Genomic DNA, 26,435 nt, shown 5'->3' on the forward strand with positions numbered 1-26,435 from the left:
GCACTCCATTCAAAAACTTTGATAGGGAAAGATTCTTTGCAAGCTTGAGCTAGCTGCTCAGTAACTAAACACGCCCAGGGTTTCCTCCCTTTCACTTTAGTATTAAACAGCAGGAGCGACTATTCCAAAAAGTAATCATACGTGTTTGTGGTTTGTAATATTTATATTTCTGGTTGGGGTGCTCCCACGCAGACGGCACAATAAGCTATTTATACAGGTTAACATGGTGTTTGTTCAAGGAGGAGAAACGCATTGGGGAGACGGGATATTATTAGCATGGAGAGTAACCTATTATTACTGCTAGAGTTTTTCTTATTATTATTCTTCCGCCCTATTTTGCACCTCCGAAAACTTCATAATTAATGTTCTCAGCAACCGCTGGTCGGATTGACAGGAAAATTTCATCAAATGATCGTCTCGGCTCCGAGAATTTTTTAATGCTAATTATGACGTCATAGGTCACGTGGTATGGGCGCCATCTTGTAAAACAAATTCAACTTTTCCCCTCTGTAGCTCCGAAACGCCTCAATGGAAAAATTTGAGGAATGGCTCATTCTAAAGAACTCTTCAACGGGAACAAAAGACGTGTATCGAGTATATTAAAAATGCTAACGTTAAGAGGTTAGAATTCGTCAAACAAAAAATTTTCTCCCACAAAAATGGGATTTTTTTCCCAGATGCTTAGTTAAAAAAAAAACTCAGAATGCAAAAATTTTCGAAGTCATACGTCACATGGTTCGGCCGCCATCTTGTTTTCTGTGAAAAAACACAAAAACCCCTTTTTCTCCGCAACGGCTGAACGGATCGAGCCCAAACTTGGCATGCATATTCGCATACCCATGACGAACAAAAAAGTCAGCGAGCACGACGTCATCCGACACATTGTTTCAGAGTTATGACGTTTTAAAGCTCAAACTAGAAATGGAATGACCTCCATAATTTGTGGAGATATCGAGTGGAAACTTTACAGAAATGTTCCTCATGGGGGTATGTTTCAACGTTACTTGAGACGTTTTGATAAGTCACATGGTTTGGCCGCAATAAATAATGGAAGTTAAATTTTAAAAAGCTTGTAACTCTTGAACCACTGCATGGATCGACTTGAATTTTTAATCCAATGTAGCTCTCATCAGGCAGAACAAGTGTGCAAACTTTCAAGATGATTGGATGTACGGTCTCGAAGCTATAAGTCTTTATTGTTGAAAGAAGAAGAAACACACCGATTGTCTTTCCAGAACGTGATCACGATAACGCGATCTCCCGCGGTCATTTGAACCACAAAAAAAATTATAATTGCAGATTTGTCAATAGATGAGGCATATTAACAAACAAAAGAAACAGATTTGCTCAAATTCTGACTATTTTTAACTCGATCGCATTTCACTCAAAGTTGTGAGGACTGAAGCAGAAGATGTCCATCCAGGATGTCATCGGCTAGACTACGGATTTTTATGTTAAGAAAATAGGCCTTTTATGTTTTGAAAAGCGGAATTTTTTTTTTTTTTATGTGAAAAAATCCCGAAATATTTTTTTCCCCCCGTTTTATTCATTTTTTATTATTACCAAGTTTTTCAGAAATCAGTCAAAAAAAGAACAAAAATTAGGTAAGCTTTTTCCTGCACAACATTAAGCACTCTGGGCTAGTAAACAGGTAAAAAATGACGTTCAGGTACCTTTATTGCAACCGCATTGTTTGATAAGTAGAGGACTAGAAGAAATTGACAAGACCCTTTTAGGAACGGTTAAAGTAGGTGTTTGAAATCATTATCTTGGTAATGTTCTCCTTGGTGAGGCGGTGTCGGCGGTTGGCGAGGACGTTTCTGTAGACGGAGAAGGACCTTTCCACGTCGACGCTGACGATGGGGCAGTACCTCAAGAGGGGGATGTCGGCAAGCTTGACTCCAGCCGGCACACTCAGATCCGTGCTGATCTCCATCCAGGATCAAAGCCACTGTCCTCAGCACACCAATGTCGGGATTGCGCTGCAGCACCGCCTTGAACTTGGTGAGCAGGATCTCCTTACGGCAGCCTCGGATCTTTTCGAGCTCCTCCTTGGCCTGATCAAGGAGCTGGAAGGCCTTGGCCAGCTCCATGCCGGCCTCCTCCAGCTGCTTAGGATCTTCGGGATGAACGACACGTGGGCATTTAAGAAGACCAAACTGAGCTTGATGTCCGCCTTTCCGAACAGGTCCTTGGCACTCCGGATTGCCATCGCGTCGTCATCGTTCAGCTGGTCCACAATGTCCTTGATGGCCTCGAAGTGCTCGGCGTAAAACACCGCGGCGTCGATCCACGTCCCCCACCGAGTCAGAATGGGCTCCGGGGGGAGAGAAAGATTGGGCTGCTGCTCCTTCCAAAAGACAACACGCGACGGGGCTTTGACGAACACCTTCTTCGTCGTGGCAATCAGGTCGTTGACGTCCTTGAACATTTCTCGGACTGTCTCGCAGACACGGTGGAGCGCGTGGGCAACGCAAGTCACATGCAGCAAGTCCGGGAAGAGTTCCTTCAGGGCATGGCCGGCCTTGATCATATAGGCCGCGGCGTCGCTGACGAGGACCTTGAGGCACTCTGGCTTGAAATCAGGCCAAAGATAGCGCAGCGTGTCATTGACTGCACGCACGATCTCCCCGGAGTTGGTCTTCTCCAGAAACATGCACTGGACGAGGTGGGGACGAAAGTACCCCTCCTTGGACAAGCGTCCCGCGATGATGTTGGCCACATATCGACCTGCTGAATCGGTCGTCTCGTCGACGGACAGCCAGATGGGCTGCTGTCCGAGGTCGGCACGGATCCCCGCCAAGGCCTCGTCATAGCACTTGTCGAGGTAGTGCTTTCAAATCCAGCTTCCTTCGGGGATCTGGAGAGTGATGTGCTTCTCCAGGAACGACCGGAGGGCAGGGTTTTCCAATTTCGACCATGGGATGCCAGCGGCCAGCATGGCCTGGCACAGCTCCTGAGCCACGACGTCGCACTTGTGCCTCTTTCCAACCACCAAAGTCCTCCATGGTGGCTTGCGTGACCGTCCTCTTCTTCTTCAAGGCCAAGTTGCTCTTGTGGCGGTCTCCTCGGACATGTTGGGCCAGCTCAGACTTCTGCTTCGCCCGGAAAGTCTTTTCACAAGCTCGACAGAAAGCCGTGTCACTCGACACGTACTTGAAGGTGGCCCCATCGCCGCCAGCGTTGAATTCCTTCAGCCACTTGTCACGAAGAGCAGCACTCAACTTGATAGGAGACTTGTTCACACTTTGTGTACACTCTCTCACTGTAGTACACCGCCTCACTGCTGTACACACTGGGGACGCAACGCACACAAGTGGACGCAACGTTTTGTTTTTGAGATCGATCGCAGTTAAAAATTTTGATCGCAGTTAAAAATTTTGATTGCAGTTTAAAATTTCGAAAAATTCCCTAATTTTTTTTAGCGTTGCCAGACATTTTCGACCAAAAAGGGCATTTTCTTTTATTTTTCACGAAAAAGGGCGAAATATTTTTTTCCTCCTAAAATAGCAAAATAATTTTTTTGCGCGCAAAAAAGCCGTTTTATGTGAAAAAATATTTTTTATTTTTTCACATAAAAATCCGATGTATAGTCATCACTATAACGCGATCTCCCAAATCATTTCAACCTCAAAAAAATTATAATTGCAGATTTGTCAATAGATGAGGCATATTAACAAACGAATGAAACAGATTTGCTCAAATTCTGACTATTTTTAACTCGATCGTATTTCACTCAAAGTTGTGAGCGACTGAAGAAGAAGATGTCCATCCAGGACGTCATCACTATAACGCGATCTCCCGCGGTCATTTCAACCTCAAATGAAATTCAAATTGCAGATTTATCAATAGGGCAGGCATATTAACAAAGGAATGAAACAGATTTGCTCAAATTCTGATTTTTTTTAAAATCGATCGCATTTCACTCAAAGTGATGACCCACTGAAGAAGAAGAATTCCTTCTAGGACGTGATCATTATCACACGATCTCCCGCGGTCATTTCAACCTCAAATGAAATTCAAATTGCAGATTTATCAATAGATGAGGCATATTAACAAAGGAATGAAACAGATTTGCTCAAATTCTGATTTTTTAAAAATAGATCGCATTTCACCTAAAGTTTGAGGTACGAAAGAAGAAGAAGAATCGTTTAGCTTCTCAGATAAAATAAATAATTCTGTCTGCAATTTCAGGTTAATTTTCTTTTTAAAATGGCTTTTTCTGCAATCAGTGCATGGATTGACACGTGTGGATGTGTGTGTGGGTGTGTGGTGTGGGTGTGGGTGTGGGTGTGGGGGGGGGGGGGGGGGGGGGAGGGATGTGTGTGTGTGTGGGTGTGGGGGGGGGAGGGATGTGTGTGTGTGTGTGGGGGGGGGGGGGGGGTTGGTGTGTGCGTGTGTATGTGTGTCAGGGGTGGGGGTGGGGGTATGTGTGTTTGTGTGGGTGTGGGGGGGGGGGGGAGGGATGTGTGTGTGTGTGGGCGTGTGTGTATGTGTGGGGGGGGGGGGTGGATATGCGCGTATGTGGGGGGGGGGGGTGTATGTGTGGAGGGGGTGTGCGTGTGGGGGGGAGGGGGAATATATGTGTGTGTGGATGTGTGGAGGGGTGTGCGTGTGGGGGGAGGGGTGTGGGGGTGTTTGTGTGGGTGTGTGTGTGTGTGTGTTTGGATGTGTGTGTGTGTGTGGGTGGGGGGGGGATATGTGTGGGTGTGTGTGGGGAGGTGGATATGTGTGTATGTGGGGTGGGGGGGGGGGTGGGGGGGGGGAGGGGTTCGTGTGTGCGTGTGGAGGAGGGGGGGGTCGGATGTGTGTGTGTGTGTGTGTATGTGTGGAGGGGTGTGTGTGTGGGGGGGGGGGGGTGTCGGGGGATGCGTGTGGGGAATGTGTCTTGGGGGGTGGGGGAAGGGGGATGTGCGCTTGTCTGGATATGTGTGTGCGTGTGGGGGGAGGGGTGTGTGGGTGTTTGTGTGGATATGTGTGTGTGTGTGTGTTGGGGGTGGGGTGTGTGTGTGTAGGGGAGGGGTGTGTGTGTGGGGGGAGGGTGGGGGGGTGTGTGTGTGGGTGGGGGTAGGGTGTGTGTGTGGGTGGGGGTAGGGTGTGTGTGTGTGGGTGGGGGTAGGGTGTGTGTGGGTGGGGGTAGGGTGTGTGTGGGTGGGGGTAGGGTGTGTGTGGGTGGGGGTAGGGTGTGTGTGGGTGGGGGTAGGGTGTGTGTGTGGGTGGGGGTAGGGTGTGTGTGTGGGTGGGGGTAGGGTGTGTGTGTGGGTGGGGGTAGGGTGTGTGTGTGTGTGTGTGTGTGTGTGCGTGTGGATGTGTGTGTGTGTGGATGTCTGTGTGTGTGGGTGGGGGGGAGGGGGATATGTGTGTGTGGGGGGGGGGGGGTGTGCGTATGGGTGGGGGCGGGTGTGTGTGTGTGTATGTGTGGAGGGGTGTGTGTGGGGGAGGGGGTGGATTTGTAGTACGGAGGGGTGGATGTGTGTGTGTGTGTGTGTGGGTGGGGGGGGTTGGGTTGTGCGTATGGAGGGGGGGGCAGATGTGTGTGTGTGTGTGTGTGTGTGTGTGTATGTGTGGAGGTGGGGGGTGTGTGTGTGTGTGTGTATGTGTGGAGGGGTGTGCGTGTGGGGGGAGGGGTGTTTGGGTGTGGGGGGGGGGTGGATATGTGTGTACGTGGGGGGAGGGGTTGTGTGAAGGAGGGGGGGTTGGATGTGTGTGTGTGTGTGTGTATGTGTGGAGGGGTGTGCGTGTGGGGGGAGGGGGGATGTGTGTGTGTGTGTGTGTGTGTGTGTGTGTGTGTGTGTGTGTGTGAAGGGGGGGGGGGGGTGTGAAGGGGCGGTGTGTGTGTGTGTTTGTGTGTGTGTGTTTATCAGGGTTGTATCCAAGGGGGTTGTGTCAAAGCATGTCCAATGAAAGTGGGGTTGTATCAAAAGTGGGGTTGTATCAAAAGTGGGGTTGTATCAAAAGTGGGGTTGTATGAAAAGTGGGGTTGTATGAAAAGTGGGGTTGAATCAAAAGTGGGGTTGTATCAAAAGTGGGTGCGAGTAAACCGGTCATCACTGCCAGCAGTTTTAAAGTGGCAGTTCTAGTTAGTATTAATATTGTTTTGTTCTAACATTAATATCATACTGTAATATTTAGTGGGTTTTTTTTTCGAAGCGGGATTGGAAAAACGCCACGACAAAGCTATCTTAACACAGATATACACCTCAACACGCATCCACATTGGCGGGGAAAACCCACTTGGGGAGAGGGGCAAATGAATGCGCTACAACCTACATTGTGTGACCCTTAGTCCTGATGTCAAGTTTGGTTGAGATTGGACAAGCAACGACCGAATGTATCGCGGTCAAAAATCGTCAGCCAAACAGACACCAAATTGCATATTTTAGTACGATTATAATTCTTCAGAAGGTTTGGATAAATTTGAAGCAGCTTTTACTTAATTTTTCTCTACAAGGAGCATTTCCTTGCTCCAGGTGGGATGGACAGACATATGTATAGAATATAATATATAGAAGACGCAACCAGATTGACCACATAATCATTAGTAACAAATGGCGACGATCTCAACAGGACGTACTTTTCGTGGCGCTGATGCCAACAGTGATCACTATTTAGTTGCAGCAACTATCAAGCTGAAGATACGAAAGGCAGAAACACAGTCAAGGTAGAAAACATCTAGACATTGTGTTACGGATCCATCACTTCCGCCTTTGTTGTTATTATGTACTTGTAGGATTTTTAGTTTCAGGTAATATTGTTGTTAAGATTTTTGTGTGAAATGGAGATGACTTTAGTAAAAGGTAAAAATAAATGTTTGTGAAGGAAAAAGAAAAACGCGGCAAAGGAACCGGAAGATGAGGGAAGAGATTGCCATGAGAGAGATACAGCCGTGAATCGCATAGAGGCTGCGAGCGGACTTTATTGATATTGGTCACAAATGAGTTGAGGCTTCCCGGGGGAGGGATTGCCCACAACATCGTCCTATATTGTGATTGCAATTAAACCTGCGTCTCAGGTTTTATTACCAAGCGCGAGTTATTGTTGGAGAAAAATCAAGCGCCTCCATTACAGGCTGATACGCCATTTTGTCCTCGAAGAGACTGTCTGCTTCGTGCATCTTGTTTTGTCGTTGGGATTTCCATATCGACCTCATCGTGTTGATTGCCGTTGGTTCCCATATCGGCTCAATTCTCATAATCAACCTCTCACCATGTAACCCCTCGTTTGCCGCCGTGCCGATACCTGTCTGTTCTCGTCGTTCTGCAAGACTTCAACCAGCGTGGGGATTAGTGCACGGACTTTGGGGAATGTTACATTCCACTCACGTTTGGCGTATTGTGAGTTCATTGCTTTGAGAGCATTGGGGAATGATGGTACAATCATATGTATTGTTCATTTGATGCAAGTGATATTTTCATTGTACTTTCTTTGAGAGTGTTATTATTGTGTATGTGATAGTTTTTAATACAATTACTTGTTTTGTTCTACAATTGCATTGGTGTGGTTTTACCATGGTTTATTAGAACACTCAAAATAACAAATCTTTCTGCCGCGTTCCCTCTAGAGACTCTGAGGTGCATCGTAACCGGGGTTCGGAGAGGAACACATAATAATTGCCAAACGCAAGTCTCAAGACAACAGAAGAGACTTTGTCATAGAGCTGAGGAAGCGTTTTAGGGCACTAGCAACCAAAAAAAAAGAGGAAGAAGACCAAGATGTCATGAGGAAATAGGACACCATCAAAGAGGTATACAAACTGTACAGAAAGTCATTGGTTTTAGAAAGAAGAAATATAAAAAAAGAATGGTTAACAACAGGGACATGGAAGAAAATTGACGAAAGGAAGTAATTGAAGGGAAAGATGTTTGAGCACAAAGTTACCATGGCTTCGGGAACAGGTCCAACAAGCTTAAAAGGCTAAAGATAAGGAATTCAAGAAGAGTGCACGCAAAGACAGGTCATTTTTAGAGGAGTTAGCTAATGAAGCTGAACAGGCCGCAGTAAGGCGAGAGATGAGCACAGTGTACAAGATCAGCAAACAACTGTGCGGTAAAAACACCAATCACTCTGCCCCCGTGAAAGATAAAAGTGGGAATGTTGTACCAAAAGAGCGGCAGCAAGCAGCAAGATGGGTTCAACATTTCCACGATGTCCTTAACAGCCCAGAGCCAGATTAACCAGTCTGATCATCTACCAGCAGAGGATATCCTTGGGATCAACATTGAGCCACCTTTTGAAGAAGACGTCAGAGTTGCCATCAAAGCCATGAAGAGTGGAAAAGCCCCCGGCATAGATTTCATCCATGCGGAAATGCTTAAAGCTGACATCAGTACTGCCACAAGGGTGCTCACTGACCTTTTCAAAGTGGTTTGGACAAATTATATTATCCCTGCTGACTGGACAAAAGGCCTCATTGTCAAGCTACCCAAGAAAAGTGATCTTCATAACTGTGACAACTGGTGGGGGATAACACTATTTTCAATCACCAGCAAGGTCTTCTGTAGGATACTCCTCAACAGAATCGACAAGGTTATTGACATCAAGTTGAGGCAGGAGCAAGCGGGATTCAGAGCAGGAAGAGGGTGCATCGAGGAAATCTTTGCACAACGTAACATCACTGAACAATGCTAAGAATTGAATACACCTTTATATCAACTTAATTGACTTCAAGAAGGCATTCGATAGTGTACATAGAGCAAGCCTGTGGAAGATACTGAGATTTTATGGAATTCCACAGAAAATGATTGCTCTAATAAGCAAATTATATGAACACTTTTAATTCAGTGTCATCATGAACATCTCCTTATCAGAGTGGTTCCTGGTGGAGTCTGGAGTTCGCCATGGTTGTATTATATCACCGATCCTCTTTCTGATTACAATGGACTGGATCACGAGGAACACCACATCAGATAGACCTCGAGGCATCCAGTGGACCCTTTCCATCCAACCTGAAGATCTGGACTTTGCTGATGATTTAGCTGTTTAGTCATTAACACCGCACCTTCTGCACCCATTACGGTAAACGGAGAAGCCCGAGAGACTGTAAATTAATTTACCTACCTTGGCAGTATAATCAGCAATAGTCCAGCGGATTAGCAAACCAATTGTTCATTTTTTGATAAAAGTATCAAAATTGGCACAGACATAGATAATTACATAGTAAACAATTTCAGATATGGAGGCACTTGAAATTGTACCTATGTTGGCCAGAGCGGCAATTTTCCAATATGGCCACCATGCTGCATTAGCGATATAGATAATGCCTACTGGATGTCTTTGTTTGTGTCTAATAGCCACTTTAGAGCTGCCAATTGTTCATGATCTTATGCCAGAATATTAACGGGCACCATTTTTCAAAATGGCCGCCATGTTCACAAAATGGGATCATATCTGAGCATATTGCTTTAAAACAGTTCAGCTTATGTAAAAATTGACGTACTGCTAGGTATATTAGTTTCTTGGACATTCGCCTTCACACCAGCAGAGAGCTGTGCATTTAAGTGCACCCTTTTTGCACTTGCAGTGGTTACGGCATCCTTTCTTGCAGCCACAGGAGATCAACTCATAGCAGGTCTTGGATGCTTCAGGAAGTGTCGTCCAATTTGGTTGATAAAGTCCATCATCAGTCTTTATCCAACCCCAGCTACATGGAGAAGGAAGTGCAGGCTGTGGAAGCAGTGTCTGGCCCCAGATATGGCCACCCTGGAAAACAGCCCGCTTAACATGTTGTTCTGGAGCAGCCTGTGTTGGCGGAATTCGCTTAATAGAGTTAATCTTTGCAAACGGCTTCTTCCTAGCCTTGTTAACATCAGTGCAAGTACTTGTTCGATCAAAGAGGAGTATGACGAACCTCTCAATGACACTCATGCTTTGTTCCGAGATCCCACTGGGAGCACGTGCCAGTCACAAAAGTGCATCAGTGAGCTCTGGCAGTGAGTTCCAAGTAGCCCATGCAGTTTTCTTTCCATGTCCAACAAAGGCTGACACCGTATCACACCCTGCTAGGGCATGAAACATTGGAAGCGCACGTGATTTCTCTGGACCCAGACAGGCTGCAATTTTGTGGGTTGGTATGTAGCGAAAACTCTTTCCTGTTCCAAAAGCTAGCCACAGTTCATCTTTATCTGGTAGTGTATGAGCAGCCATCACAGCCAACACCACAACATCGGTGTCAACAGCACGTACTAGTATCTGGTGATGTCCGTGCTTTGCAGCATGTGCTACATGCAGCAACATTCGACTGTCTGCCTCTTCATGGTTGCATGGTGCAAGTGAGTCAATGTCCTGTTGTGGTGGCACACAGAGTACCTGGTCCCCATCTGTGACTACCAGCTCCTTGTTTTCAGTATCGAATGAATGGATGAGTACTTTTGACAGGAAACTGAACAGTTCTGTCTTATTGATATCCACACGCAAGAAGTCCTGCCAGTTTTTTGGTACGGGTGCAGACTCAACAACACGTCTGCGAACCCCCTTTCCACGTTTTGCCCTGGCTGTTGCTTTTAGAGAATCATTTACATAGCTGTCCCAGACCAGATCTAGACATGATGCATGTTGAAGCTGTCCTAAGACGTATGGGATGAACACCTGACTGGCATATTCAAGAAATGTCTTTGCAGTTCCTGGCTTCAGCATTTGAATGATGGCTGCTCCATCTAATACTATATTGGTGACACTAGGAGCTTCTGATTGCACATTGGAAAGGCCTTCCAGACACGTCAACAAGTCACTCTTGGTGCCTAGGTGAAGTCTCCCTGCCTCAGAGAGTGCTGGTGGGCATCCTTGGTTCTCGTGTCGAAAGAATTCATCAAGATTTCCATCCCGAGTCTGACAGCCGATATACAACCGAGAAAATAATACCATGTCACTCTTCAGGGAGGCAAACTGTTGCCAACTTGCCAAGATCACCAACCATCTTCGAGCCAACATTGCCTCCAATTATGACAATACCACGGTCTACTCCAGCATCTGCGCACGTGGGATGTTGCAGCAATGAGATTCCTGTTCCATGGAATGAGTCTTTGGCTGTGGTTGCACTCGGATTGTGGTCAATATTGTCCACAGCAGCAGTTGTGAATATGTTGCCATGCATGGTGGTTGGACAAACCACTTGCTCCATGCGAAAGCGTTGGCAGACATTGTTCCCCATCTCAGCAAAGAGGCACAGCACGCGGTCATATGAGATGCTGAGGCCGAGATTGAATAGCCTGTCTACCAGTTCTTTCTTACGAGTTTTTGCATGCAGCATTAGCCCAATGTATGTTGGAAGAGGTGTTTCCTGGGAGGTATCGTGTCTGACTGATGGAGTAGTGTTTTTCTGGGTTCGCCTGTGCTTGACAGTTATATTTCAGAAGTTGGGCAATAGCCAGTGTTGCTGGTGTCGAAGACACCAGGCTTTGGTCCTTGATGCTGGGGCCCTCCAGCACCATGCTCACAAAGGCAAGCAAAAGTTTTGGCACAGAGTTCTCCTGGCACCTTTCCTAAAATGACCCATTGAAAGGCACCGAGTCTTCGAACATGTGTTGACGTACAATGTGTGCAGCACGTGCAAGGTGAACAGCGTCACTATCAATGTCCCCATCACAGGCTTTGTCTAATGCAGCACCGATATCTTCATCAAATACCAGCACAACATTTCTCCCCTTACTCTGAGCACGCAGGTCTGGGAACTGGGCCAAGAGTCTTTGCTTCAGTCGCGTGGTATTTACTCTTTTGTCATGTGCAACTCCCAACTGTTCCATTCTTGACATGTAGAGATGTGCCAGATCAGCAAGCTTAAAGACTGGTGCAGTTCCTGATTCCAGGCGAGTTTCTTCAATGTACATCACAAGTTCACCAAAGGCGATTCCGGAAATTACACGTTCGCTATCTGTCCCTTGCTGTGCATCTGTCTTGACCTTTCTTGCGCGATTGTATAGGGCCAGCAAACACTTTGTATGGTATTTGGCTTCCAATGCCACCATGTTACCCACACTGAGCCTGGCCAATAGCTCAGTATCCTCAACAACTGCTGCACTTGCCCGTACATTGCGGTCAATCTGAAATGTTGAAGCCTCATGAAGGCCATCATTACCAGCCAAATGTCCACAGAAGAAGCATGAAGGCTCGCATGCAATTGTTTCTGTGCTAGCAAGCCACGATCTAGTCCATTTGCATGGAGTATCACCACTTCCACTCGACGTAGCTGCTACACTTGGCATCGTTCTTTTCTCTGCTCTTCGCAGCATTGTACTGTTGTAGCGGAGCATGCATGTGTGATGCCACTTAGCCTCGTTGGCAACCATAGCACCTTCAATACCAGAACCACCATCTATTCTGTCCAACTGCAATGTTCTTGGTAACTGTCTTAGTTCATTGAATTTGACAAGGTTATCAGCAAGTGACTTGTACCCTCTTCCAATGTCTGACCGTTTCGACAGTGCCGGGCATCGAAGCGACTCGATTGTTTGCTCCTGGCATATAACACAAAGGTCCCAGTTTGTATGAGCTGGCTGTTGATATGCAGGCGATGCACACGTGTCCACAAGTTTGAACCGTTTTGACATGATTAATTAAGTGTCTTAGTCGCCATTATGTGCTATCGGGTCACCTATTACTGCAACCGCCACCTCTATCACAATATCCACCACCACCACCACCATACTCTGCAAAGACATGTAACACATTATTAGGTTGATTGTGGTTGCTATTAAATTCATTTGTCATGTGATTGAGTTAGCACAGAAATTTCAATAAATCGCCACCATTTTCATAAAATGGTGGCCATTTTGAAAAATGGCGGCCATATATATTTTATGTAACCCTCTGTTTGATATTCTGGTGCAATAGTATTACCAACTTACACCTTTAAAACGACTTTTAGAATCATAAAGTGACATCTAGAGCAGCATATCTATATTGCGAATGCCATATGGCCACCATTTTGGAAACCCCCATGCCAAATAAATAATTATCCTCCGGCACCCGGCAAAACCGCCATGCAGTTCATAGAGACTGTATTGGGAGGGAGAGGTGCACAATAATTGATTGATTAATTGCATAATTAAAATCAATAAATCATTATCATAAAATATTTTCACAATCAATTATTCGCTAATAGCATACCTAAACCACCAGTGCTTCATCTGAAGCTGTAATTTTGAAAATCAATAAAATATTTCAATAATTTAAAAGATAATTAAATAATTAATCGATTAATTTATTAATCAGTAAATTAAAAATATCCTTTACAGCCAAATCACTTGGTCATTGTCGTGTTCAAATATCAGCTTCCTCGCTCAAAAAGTGCCTGATATACTGCCCAGATGAGAAAGGAAATGTATAAGTACTTAATTACAACAACAACAACATGCATTTTATGGCCATTTTCCCTGCTAGAGCGGGGGTTAGCCTTGCGGTCCCCATGACAATCTTCTCCATTTTGCCCTATTTTCTGCATCTCTCCTTGTCAACCCCCTTGCCCGCATTTCTTCTTCCACCATCTTCAGCCAAGTGTTTCTCGGTCTTCCCCGTCCTCTACTTCCTTCTACATTCATTTCCATCACTCTTCTCAACCAATCACTTTCATCCTTCCTCAACACATGACCAAACCATCTCAACCTGTTCCTCTTCACGGCATCAATCACAGGCTCTATTCCCATAATCTTTCGCAATTCATCATTTGTCTTCCTCTCTCTCTCAACGATACTCCGCACATCCACCGAACCATTCACATTTCCACCCTTTCCAGCCTTCGTTGCTGCTCTACGTTCATTACCCATGTCTCGCTCACATAAATCATAACACTTCTCACACATGAAGCATGCACCCTTCCCTTCAGGTCAACGACACTCCCCTCATCAGCACGCCACTCAGTTCTCGAAACTTCTTCCATGCACATCTCACTCCAGCAACCGTTGCCGAGTCTGATCCACCTTCTCCATTCAGCATGTCTCCGAGGTAGTAAAATGTTTTCACACCTTCCAGCTTCACGCCGTCTCCAAGATCCAACAACATTTCCTCCATCTACAGCTCCCTCTGTGCACACCTTATATTTGAATGTAGCTGCCACACTGGTTAATGACCCTCTCACACCACTGCATTTTTGATGAACTAACTCAGCACACATTGTACATTGAATGGAGTTCACTCCGACATCCTTCCCTGCACACAGCACATGGCCACTTCCCAGTTCTTTCCACCTCACCACATGCTTTACCACTTGCCATCACCTTCGTCTTTCCGATATTCACCTTCAGACCTTTTGTCTCCATACATTCCTTCCACTTGCTCATCTTTTCCTTCAGTGCATCCATACTTTCCGCAATCAACACCAGATCATCTGCATACAACAACTCCCACGGTAAACTCTCCTTTACGTTCTGAGCCAGCACCTCCATCACAGCTACAAATAGTAGTTGACTTAGTACCGACCCCTGATGCACTCCGACCTTCACCGCAAACTCACCACTGTTCCCGTCCTTCGTCCTTACAGCTGTGCGAGCTCTTTTGTACATTGCCATCACTACTGTGATCAAGCATTCCTCCACTCGTAACTTCCTCAATGCCCATGTCAATCCTTCGAGTGGAACCCTATCGAAGGCTTTCTCCAGATCAACAAACCCAAGAAACAACTTCTTCCTCTTCTCCATGTACTTCTCCTGCAACGGCCTCACAATAAAGAGCGCGTCTGTCGTTCCTCTTCGTGGCATAAATCCAAACTGCATTTCGTCGATCTTCACCTTCTTCCTTATCCTCCTCTCCAACACCCTTTCCAATACCTTCATTCCATGCTCCAATAACTTTATCGCTCGGTACGAGCCACACTCCAGAGGGTCACCTTTCCCATTGTATAGAGGGACGAGGGTACTCGGTTTCCAATCCAATTTCCATATATCTTTTCCATCTTCCTTTAATTCCATCTGGGTCCACAACGATTTGTCCGACTTCATCCTTCAAGCAAACCACCCCCATCACATCACACCTCTCTTTCGCTATCTGCTTTGCAATCCTGAATACCGCTCTCTGACCCTCTTCTGAATCCAAGCGTTCTCCGAACATTTTCCTACATGCCTCCTGCGCCTTTGCTGCCTCTTTCTTTGCAGCCTTCTTGGCTGCCTTATAACTTTCATGCTCTGCTTTTGCTGCTCCCGTACCCTTCGCCTTCTGCCACTCCTTGAACATCTTCCTCTTCCTCTTCTCATCAATCCTCTTTCCAACTTCATCATCCCACCACCATGTTTTCGAGTGCCTCAGTGGTCCTTTTGTCCATCCACATACCTCACCAACGGCTCCCAACAGACTATATTTCATTGACCTCCAACCACTTTCAAGCTCAACCACATCATCCTCTACCCTACTCAGCCTCTCTTTTAATGCCTCCCTTACCGTCACCTCTTTCAACCTCCACACCTTCATTCTCGGTTGGTACTTCACCCGCCGAGCTCTCCTCGCACCTTTCACCCTTGTCTTGCAGACAACCAAGTGGTGCTGTGAAACAGCCTCCTCCCCCTGGATCACCTTTGTGTCCCGGAGGTGCCCCCTATCTCGCCTACGCACCATCAGGTAGTCAACGGTTGTCGTCGACCCACCTGACGTGTGTGTGTAACAAGCTTATTATCCTCTTTCTGGAACTGAATATTACAAATCAACAAATCAGCTCCATCAGCAAACTCCAAAATCCTTTCACCTTCTCCATTTCTCACACCATATCCGTAACCCCCATGAACTCCCTCAAAACCATCCATACTCCTTCCCACATGTCCATTTAGGTCTCCTCCTACCACAACAACTTCCTCATCTTTCACGTTTTCCATCAGCTACTCTATCGAACACCAGAACCTGTCCTTCTCTTCATCACTCCGACCAACCTGCGGAGCATATCCCGAGATGACGTTAACCAAGAGCTTTCCAATCATCATTTTCACCATCATCAGCCTATCACTCACTCTAGTCACACTCACCACACTGTCTACAAACTCTTCAGAAAACAGGACACAAACACCATTCACGCCCTCCGGGCACCCTTGCCACACAAACTTGTATTTCTGTCCCTGTCTACCCTTCACCATTCTCACACCACTTCCCTTCCATCTCATCTCTTGCACATAACATATGTCCACTTTTTTTCTGATCAATACTTCCACCACTTCTCCTGATCTCCCTGTCATTGTCCCTACATTCCATGTCCCAAACCTCAGAAACCGATCTCCACTTCGGGCTGTACCCTGCCCATATGTAGTTGTAATTGTCATGGTTCTCTTTTCGAGGCAATGTTTTTATGGCCGGATGCCCTTCCTGACGCCAACCCTTCGTCGCCTCTTACGACACACAGGGATACGGTGTACCTATTTCAAACCAGGGTACACACCGGGAATGAGAATAAGAATAAGTAGTTAAGAAGTAAATAGTAAGTATAAAATAAGAAAAATTCACCAGGTATAAGTACTTAATTTAAAAAAAAAACACCTTTAGAGGCCATTTTTTTCCCCCGCAAGCGGGGGTTGGCCTTTTTCGGGGACCGTGGTTGTTGTTGTTTTTCGGTCCCCTTTTTGAAGCAATGTTTTACGGCCAGATGCCCTTCCTGCCGCCAACCCTTTTTGTCGCCTTTTACGACAAGCAGGGAATTACCAGTGAACTGGTACTCAATTAGCCAACCTCGGAAGGATGACAGGCTGAGTCAACCCCCCTGGCGTTAATTCAGCGATCGACCGGGATTCGAACCCAGGATCCTAGGATCCTAAGCTGGCACCCTAGCCGCTAGCCCAACACCAGGGATTAATCCCTGGTAATCGTGCCGAACTCATTCAGCCCATTAATCGATAATAATTAAATAACTCATCAATTAATTGATTAATCAAAAAACAAAAAATACCATTTTTGACAAAGCACTTGCTCACTATTGTGCCGAAATTTCAGCTTCCTTGCTCAAAGGATGGCTGAGATATTGCCCGGTCAAACAAACAAGAAAACAAGTAAAGATACATTCAAAGTACACCGCCCCCATGCCAAATAATTAAATATCCCACAGCACGGCATTGCCAGGGCACCTCCGGCGCCCGGCAATAACGCAGTGCAGCTCATAGAGACTGCATTGGGAGGGAGAGGTGTACAATAATTGATTGATTAATTGTATAATTAAAATCAATAAAAGATTATCACAAAATATTTTCTTAATCAATTGGCTGAGGCCACATAAAAATAAAAAGTTGTTGAGCGTCCTTTTTTCTGAAAAGTTCGGGTAGGGAGGGCGGTTTTTATTTTTAATTTTTATATTTTTTTCCTACTTTCCATTGAGTTTTGTTGACATGGAAAAATATGAAATAAAGACTCCTTTCTCCTCAAAATGATTTTATTTCTTCATTCATCGGGTTCCATCCTGTGATCCGTGGCCGTGTCTGCAGCCAACACAAATTTGAGAAATGAGCCAAGAGTCTTTGTCACATCAGAAACTTTGCAAGCTGGTGAAACTTTCGTCATGTCAGTTTTACTGGGGCCGGCGAATACTTTGACAAAAGTACCGCGTGTATCGTCAGGCAATGGCTCCCTATCCCCATCATACTTGCCGTCTGAGAACTCTGCATAGAAGTCCGAGATTGTAACATCCAACTCGACATTGCACGCAAACCAGTCCTTCACCGTCTTGGAAGAGCCCTCACGGGCTATTGATGCGATCACAATAGGCATTTCAAGCCGATTCTAGCACGAATCAATACAGATTTCAGCGGGAAAAATCTCACACAATAGCCGCCATGAATGGCTAACGTAAAATGGGTGAAGTTGCCCGAGGCACTCGCGACGCTCTGCGCAGCACGCACTGCGCATGCGGTGCAGAACGGCACCAAATTTTAATGTGAAAAGATCGTTTTTTATGATTTTTTTCAAAATAAAAAATAAAAAAAGTTTTGGGTCGGGTATGTTTCGTAGGGTCGGGCGGGGACAATCAACAACTCTTTTTTTTTATCTGGCCTAACAGCATAACTAAACCACGAGTGCTTCATCCGAAGATGTATCTTTTAGAAATTAAATTAAATAAGTCATTAATAAAAAATTAAATAATTAATTGATTAATCAATAAATAATGAATCGATTAAATGATTAATCAATAAATCAAAAATATCCTTGATAGCCACATCACTTGGTCACTGTCATGTCCAAATATTAGCTTCCTAGCTCAAAAGGTGCCTGGGATATTGGCGAAATGAGAAAGAAAATAAATAAATGATTAATAATGAAAATAAATAAATAATAATCATAAAAAAATTAAATTATTAATCAATTCGGTCATAGAACACATAAACCACCACCATTTCATCAGAATCTGTAACTTTAAAAAAAAAAAAAAATTTTTTTAGTCATTAAACGAATAATTTAATAATTAATCGATTAATTGATTCATTAATAAATCAAAAATAGCCTTTGCAGCCAAATCACCTGGTCATTGGCATGTCCAAATATCAGCTTCCTGACTTAAAAGGTACCTGAGATAATGGTCAGAAGAGAAAGGAAATTTAATTAATTAAATAAGTACTTAATTAATCGCTAATAACTAAATAACTCCTCAATTAATTGATTAATCAAAAAACAAAAAATACCGTTTTTTTGACAAAGGACTTGCTCACTATTGTGCCGAAATTTCAGCTTCCTAGCTCAAAGGATGGCTGAGATATCGCCCGGACAAACAAGAAAGAAAATAAGAAAACAAACAACCAGAGTGAAAACTGAGTACTCCCTTTCAGCGTGCGTCACTGCCGAGCCCCCTTCGGTGCCCAGCAATGACGTTATGCAGCACCTGGGGATGGCATAGGAAAGGTGCGGTGTACAACAACCAGAGTGAAAACTGAGTACTCCCTTTCAGCGTGCGTCACTGCCGAGCCCCCTTCGGTGCCCAGCAATGACATTATGCAGCACCTGGGGATGGCATAGGAAAGGTGCGGTGTACAACAACCAGAGTGAAAACTGAGTACTCCCTTTCAGCGTGCGTCACTGCCGAGCCCCTTCGGTGCCCGGCAATAACGATATGCAGCGCCTGGAGATGGCATAGGAAAGGTGCAGTGTACAACAAACAACCAGAGTGAAAACTGAGTACTCCCTTTCAGCGTGCGTCATTGCCGAGCCCCCTTCGGTGCCCAGCAATGACGTTATGCAGCACCTGGGGATGGCATAGGAAAGGTGCGGTGTACAACAACCAGAGTGAAAACTGAGTACTCCCTTTCAGTGTGCGTCATTGCCGAGCCCCTTCGGTGCCCGGCAATAACGATATGCAGCGCCTGGAGATGGCATAGGAAAGGTGCAGTGTACAACAAACAACCAGAGTGAAAACTGAGTACTCCCTTTCAGCGTGCGTCATTGCCGAGCCCCTTCGGTGCCCGGCAATGACGTAATGCAGAGCCTTTTTTTTTTTTTTTTGTATACAGAATCGAGGCTCGTGAAAGAGCTAACATTTATTTCACAAACAAATCAAACAGACAAACCAAATATATAAAAAGAGGGAGCGGTAGACAAGATGGGGAGAGAAGGGGAAGCACACAAACACAACTTTTGAGAGCAGGGACATCGGGAGATGTGTGGGAGGGAGAGGGCTTGGGGGGAGGAGGTGTGGGAAGGGGGGGGGGGGTGGGAGAAGTATAAAACACAAGGACACCAAGGACATCCCGGACAGAAGTTGGTATTTCAAAAAAGTGGATTTGGGATGAAATTAGTGGGGGTAGAAAAGATCAAGCTTTTGGATGGGGGAAGATAAGAGATGGTGGTGAACAACTGTTTTAAAGACCTGGAGGGAGGAGTGGGATTGAAGAGAGTGGGGGAGTTTGTTCCAGAGGCGGGAGAAAAGAGGAATGAAGGAGTGAAGGTGAGCAGAGAGTCTTGATTTTGGCAGTTTAACCATAAGAGGGTTGCAGGCAGATCTTGTGCGACCTGCAGGAATATTTGGGGGACAGTGCCCAGAGAGAGCTGGGGGGGGGGGGGGGGGGGGCAAGGCCGGAGAGGAGTCGGTAGTTATCTTAATGTTGTTGTTGTAGTTGGAACAGTCGTTGTTGTTGAACAGTTGTAGTCGGTAGTTGGAACAGTTATCTTAATGTGTGGAATAAGTCACGATTGAGAAAGGTCATTACACTGGCATTTAAAGCTGTAGGTGGGCCTTCAACCAGTCTGGAGTCTCTATACCTGCGAGCATTGAAAAGGAAGGCGGTGCAGGTGTGTCCTGATGAAAATCATTTCTTGAACGGCTTTTTCAAAGACGCTTTCGTGTAAGGAGGATGAAGAAGAACATTTTCAAAAGGTCATTTGTACCATGTGCAATTCAAATTCCTAGCCATTTTGCTGTTTAGTCCATCTTCCATATTTTATATTTATTTTATATCTCTTTATTTCGTTTTCTTATTCCCTTTGTGTTTTATTCCCTTTTTCTTATTCCCCCCCATATACAAGGCAATAGTTGCCTTGAGATGGCATAGGAAAGGTGCGGTGTACAACAAGAAACAGGAGTGAAAATTGAGTTCTCTCTTTCAGCGCGCATCATTTCTGGGCCCTCTTCGGTGCCCGGCAATGACGTCATGCAGCGCCTGGAGATGGCATAGGAAAGGAGCGGTGTACAACAAACACTTGCATGACGAAAAGAAAAAAAAACGGTTGCCCCAGCATTGCCCTTGAAAGTAAGTGTCGCCGCCTCCAATGGCTTGGCCACGTGCTTAGAATGTCCCATGACCGAATCCCAAATGTTGCTTTGGGATGGACACTGCCAGGAAGGGGGAAACCTGGCAGGCCAAACCAACTTGGCATAGGACTATGGGAGCTGATCTGGAGGAGATGGGCCTATCATGGTGTGAGGCACAGAATGTAGCTCAGGATAGAAATAAATAGCAAAAGCTTGAAGCAGCCTTATGTCCCATTGGGACAAAGAGGATGAGTGAGTGATAACACAATCTCAAGATAAGACTGAGCACAAACTGCAGAATCAGAGGCAAATGAATTGTATCCTAAATCAATGCTAATGAAAGCACAAATTTTTCGAAGAAATTATATTGTTTTTTACATTGTTTTTTGTCATCTCAACAACAAAATTAGTAAGGAAGAAAATGTTACCGATTTACATAAAACAAAAATAAACTTTCGGAAAAGCTCGATTTGTATTCGATCACAAAACTCACCTTCCTTTTCGTGGGTCACAGTACATTTCCCTCCAAAGAGGTTTGGGCTTTGCCTGGACAAATGGGTTTGGACAACAAAAAAAAAAATACTGTCAGCAATAAAATACGATGTTGGACACCCACTCAAATAAATTTCCTACATTTGTAATGGGTTCATCAAAAATGTAGTGGTCTGAGAGGGTCATTAACCAGTGTGGCAGCTACATTGAAGTGTAAGGTGTGCACAGAGGGAGCTGCAGATGGAGGAAATGTTGAGTTGGATCTTGGAGACGGCGTGAAGCTGGAAGGTGTGAAAACATTTTGCTACCTCGGAGACATGCTGAATGGAGAAGGTGGATCAGACTCGGCAACGGTTGCTAGAGTGAGATGTGCATGGAAGAAGTTTCAGGAACTGAGTGGCGTACTGACGAGGAGGGGAGTGTTGTTGAAGCTGAAGGGAGCAAGACAATGGGTAATGAACGTAGAGCAGCAACGAAGGCTGGAAAGGGTGGAAATGCGAATGGTTCGGTGGATGTGCGGAGTATCGTTGAGAGAGAGGAAGACAAATGATGAATTGCGAAAGATGATGGGAATAGAGCCTGTGATGGATGCTGTGAAGAGGAACAGGTTGAGATGGTTTGGTCATGTGTTGAGGAAGGATGAAAGTGACTGGTTGAGAAGAGTGATGGAAATGAATGTAGAAGGAAGTAGAGGACGGGGAAGACCGAGAAAGACTTGGCTGAAGGTGGTGGAAGAAGAAATGCGGGCAAGGGTGTCAACAAGGGGAGATGCAGAAAATAGGGCAAAATGGAGAAGATTGTCATGGGGACCGCAAGGCTAACCCCCGCTCAAGCAGGGAAAATGGCCTTAAAATGCATGTTGTTGTTGTTGTTGTTTGTAATGGTTCAACAAATGGATTTTGAGCCTAAACGTCAGGCCAACAAGTCAAACGGTTTTCAAGATACAGGTCCATTGCCATCCGACTTCACCTGGTTTACCGACCACCGATCAAGATCTCACTTCTCTTGTAATCTTGTAATCAAAGAATAAATTATATGAAACTCTCGTAATCAAAGAGAAAGGCGATTTCAAATGACATTGTAAATCTCTTTAACAAACACATTCACTCAACATGGGAAACACTAAAATAAATAACAAGTGCTTTTATGTTGATTTCCCCATCCTCTACTTCTTCCTGGGTTTCATTTAACTTGTGTGAAGCTTATTCACCCCCATGTGTCATTCTCTCCCCTGACCCCAACCAAGGATCACTGTATATACAGATTTATGACATGTGCAGGGGTCCCAGCCACTTTGATTGACAAAATAATAGGAAAAATAGGAATTCTGATCACAAAAAATAGGAGTTTAATAGGAAAAAACTAGGAAGTAATAGCACAGATTTCAGCATTGGAACAACATCGGTAGCTTTATTGCTGCAAGATTTATGCAAATACATGTACATGTATGGGCATGGACACACCCCCAATGAACTTGGGCCCACCCGTCTTAACATCGACAACAAAAACTATGACTTCTTCTTTTTGGCAGCCACCATGGACTCTATCAAAGTCTGCTTTTTCTTCTCCACTTTTCTCTGCGCCTCCCTGGTTTCCACCATACGAGTCTGTGTCTCTTGAATCTTTTTCTGAGCAGACTCAAGCATGGCCTGAGCTACTGCAATTTCAGTCATGTCACCTTTCTTAAGCGCCACCTTAAGCTTTTTATTTGCTTGATCAAGCAGACTGTTGCTAACAGTCAGTGACATCTGCTGAGATGACTCTTTTGCTGCCAGAGATTTCTCTGTTTTCTTCAAGTCCTCGCTCTTACGAGACAGCTCCGCTGCCTTCTCTACAGCAATCTTAGCTGTTCTCTCTCTTTCTTCTTTCTCTTGCCTGGTTTTCTCCCTGGCTTTCTGTTCATCTTCCTTGGCTTTTCGTTCTTCTTCAAGTCTCTGCATATAGTGCATGTGAGCAGAACGTCCTAACGAGAGGAGTCCCTTTGTGACTGGGACCATTTCGGGCCGGTCACCATACAATCTCATGCCATCCATTGTTGCACGGAGACCATTGATTGATGCCTCGCTCAGACTAACTCTCTCCTTGGTGACACTTTTCCCACTGATTGAGAACGCGCGTTCCACGTCACTGTTTCCGTGAGACAGTGCAAGGACAATCCTTATCATTTGTCTCACTTGGGGGAATTTACAGTTTCCCGTACAGCCTTTTAAAGCCAACACTTTTCTCCAGTAACTGTCCACTCTCTTCATGCAGACTTCTTCTTCATTCTCCTGTGTTTCCTGGGACCAGTCAGTAGGAATGGCTTCCTCTTGGTACACCTTCCATTCATCTGCAATGCTGTCACTGTCAATATTCCTCTTCAGCTGTCTGGACAGGCTCTTGGCTGATTCAAGAGACCATGCAGCAGTCCTGTTTTGTGGCTGCTCACATCTGGCATTCTTCAGGATTTTGTTTGTCAATGGAAGCTTCTTTTGTAGGTGTACTATGGCTGCCTGGTAGCACTTCCTCATCCCAAGATACATCCTTTCCCTCTCAGAGACTTTCAACTTAGCGATACACCGTCGGGTATCCTCTCCCACACCCATGGATTCATTCTCCAGCTGGTTTGCAACAATGGAAACATCAAGGTTTGAGATGTCTTTCACAGCATCAACTGAAGGAGTCTTCATAATTCTTCTGATCAGTTTTTTGAGCAGGTCATGGAGTTTGTCATATAGAATGTGCACAAGTGGTTGCTCTGACTGGAAGAAGGTGAGGAACTCTGCAAATGTTGCTGCCAAGAACTTCAGGAAATGCAGTTGAGCTTTTATTTCCGGTCGCTGTAGTTCTGTTTTGATTCTTTTGTACCTGGGTTTAAACATGTCCTTTGGCTGCTGCTTTGGAAGAAATACCAAGAAATACTCTTTGAGAGATTCCCAGATCTCTATCAGCCGCTCCACTGCAGGTCCCAGTGTCAACCACCTGCACTCGACATGCTTCAAAGGCTTTTTTGGAACAGCACCCAATTTATGCTGAATGTCTTGAAAATCAACAGATCTAGCAGCAGAGCCTTTGAACCAGTAGAAAATGTCCACTGCAAGCTCAGTTAGGTTTCCACAGTACTCTGCAAGTCCTTTGGCAAAAGCATTGTGTACTGTATGGAGAGTACATGTCCCTACATCAAGGAGACCAGGGCCCCTGTTGTCGAGAATGGCTTTGTCAATCTGTCTCCACACAGTGGTGCTCACATTAGGCCCATCACTGCCGAGCATGATAATATCCTGAAGCTGCAGTTTCGATTCATCCAAGGCAGAGATTATTTTCCTGGACAAATCTTCTCCAGTTGCATGACCCATGAGGTAAGTTTTGAGGTGAAATACTAATATCTGTTCCTCGGCATCAGACCAATACCGTACACGGATTTCTAGTTGCTTCAAGTTCTGTTTATTGGTGGTTTCATCATACATGAGGCTGAAGCCAGAAGCTGAATTCTTAACATCAGTGACTATCATGTCCTGAAAATAAGGACCTGTGGCTTCGCTAATGAGATATGAAACTTTCGATGAGCTCATTGAGAAACCATCCGGGCACCAGGAAACATTGCCTGCAGAAGATCCTTCAAACCGTCACAGGAAGAGTAGCTCAGATTCGAACGAACAACTTTCAATGTCCATAGAAGTTCTGCTTTTGTAATAGCGTCTTTTTTGGACATACAGACTAAAGCTGCACGACTTGGCTCATCTGTAGAAGCTGACCCTGATGCTGAAGCAGATGAAGTTGATGGTTGAACGAATGTCAGCAACGTCTGTGACCCACCCAGCAGTTCCTTCGCACGCTTCAGGTGCCCTTTGTTTTGGGCATGTTGTGTCAGTTGTTTCACACCCTGATTGTCACACCTCACTTCCGAATGGCACAACGAGCAGTAAGCTGAGAACACTGAGGACTTGCTAGGCTGACACCAGTCAGAAAGCCTACATCCATGTCCACTTTTCAACCACTCTGGGTTAAATTTAGTTCTCCCACCAGGCATTATACTGCTGGGAGTATACCTGTCAAAAAGAAAACAAATATGAGATAAGATTAAATGAATTAGCATAGAAAATCCTAACCTGTTAACGCATGAAGTGGAAAGAACTGTGAACCAAACAGTTTTTTTTTTCAAAACTGAAACATAAGTTAGTAAAATAATGAGAACAAACAAAGTAATTTAAAGGCAAATCAACAAATTTCTTACCGGTCTGCAGATTATACCTGAAACAAGAAAGATGATAAATAACATGTCCTAACATGTTTACCACCCGATAATTGCATTTTCTCCACTGCTGAATAGCTTGAACACTAATCTGAGTTCAAGCTAAGCGATGACAATTCAATTATGTATCTTTGGTATTGTTGTTGTACTATCTTCAGAAGATTATGAAACAACAAGACTTTAACAGTCTTTATTGTTTTTTGTTTGTTTGTTTTTTTATTGTCCTACATTGCTTGCATTACCTATTGTGCAGCATTGCGTATGTAAATTTTAATTCTACTGTAATTTTGTTAAAAGCTGAATATGCAACTACCACACGAAAGTATACAGAATTAAGTTGTAATCCCTATTTTGTGTCGTGGTCCTTCTTTATTATCTGCAATTAAATGATGAAATGTGTGAATTGTCGATTGAATTAGTTCTTTGCCAAATAGGCAAATACTATTAGTTTTAGGCAAAATACAATCTCATTGTAATAAGCGAAAGATTGAGTTAAACATGTAGTATCAAATGTCAATGTTTAGCAAATTAGTAGAAAAGTTCAATTTCAGGTAGAATCTTTAGGGAAAGGTTGTTAGTAATAACTGAATAACCGCAAAGTTCACAGTTGGTTTTGTTACTCTAAGTAAAGTACAAACCTTAAAAATTGAGCTCAGCTGAACTTTTGAAATAAGACAAAGGACAATGATAATGGTCAAGGTATCATTCAGTCATTCTTCACAAAGTATATGAGATAATCCAAGAGAAATGCGTGATAAACATAGTTATATTATTTTCATCTCATTTTATCTTTAATAATTCTGTTACTGAATAGCATGAAGCACGAATCATAAAGGTAAAACAATTGTTTGGAAGGATATACTTAATATTAGGACAAAGTCAAAAATAACAATAACATAATATACATAAGATATACATATCATTTCCAGTCGAGATCAATAACAACACGTACTTTACACCATGGTGTAAACGACATGCCTCCACTTCGTACAGTATTTATTTGTGACGTCATCACTGCATACTCAATTTTTCCTCAACACTGCACTTTGTTGAGTCCTCAAAAATGCACTCACCACTTGTGAA

At 44.6% G+C, this 26,435-nt stretch overlaps 1 protein-coding gene across 4 annotated transcripts in view; it reads right to left on the reverse strand.

The window, feature by feature from the left end:
• Positions 1 to 26,435, reverse strand: part of LOC137421807 (uncharacterized) — a 155,600-nt gene that overhangs the window by 121,508 nt on the left and 7,657 nt on the right. For 2 of the 4 annotated variants that reach the window (XM_078773246.1, XM_078773249.1), the window contains exons 2-3: positions 25,335 to 25,351; positions 21,123 to 21,175 (exon numbers count right to left, since the gene is read on the reverse strand). In XM_078773246.1, the coding sequence (XP_078629372.1) occupies positions 21,123 to 21,175; positions 25,335 to 25,351 (70 nt within the window). The remainder of the gene's footprint in view (positions 1 to 21,122; positions 21,176 to 25,334; positions 25,352 to 26,435) is intronic. The other 2 variants (XM_078773248.1, XM_078773247.1) reach the window with 1 other exon arrangement.

Source organism: Myxine glutinosa, chromosome 2, assembly GCF_964187855.1.
Source record: "Myxine glutinosa chromosome 2, kmMyxGlut1.1, whole genome shotgun sequence".
Classification (NCBI taxonomy): domain Eukaryota; kingdom Metazoa; phylum Chordata; class Myxini; order Myxiniformes; family Myxinidae; genus Myxine; species Myxine glutinosa.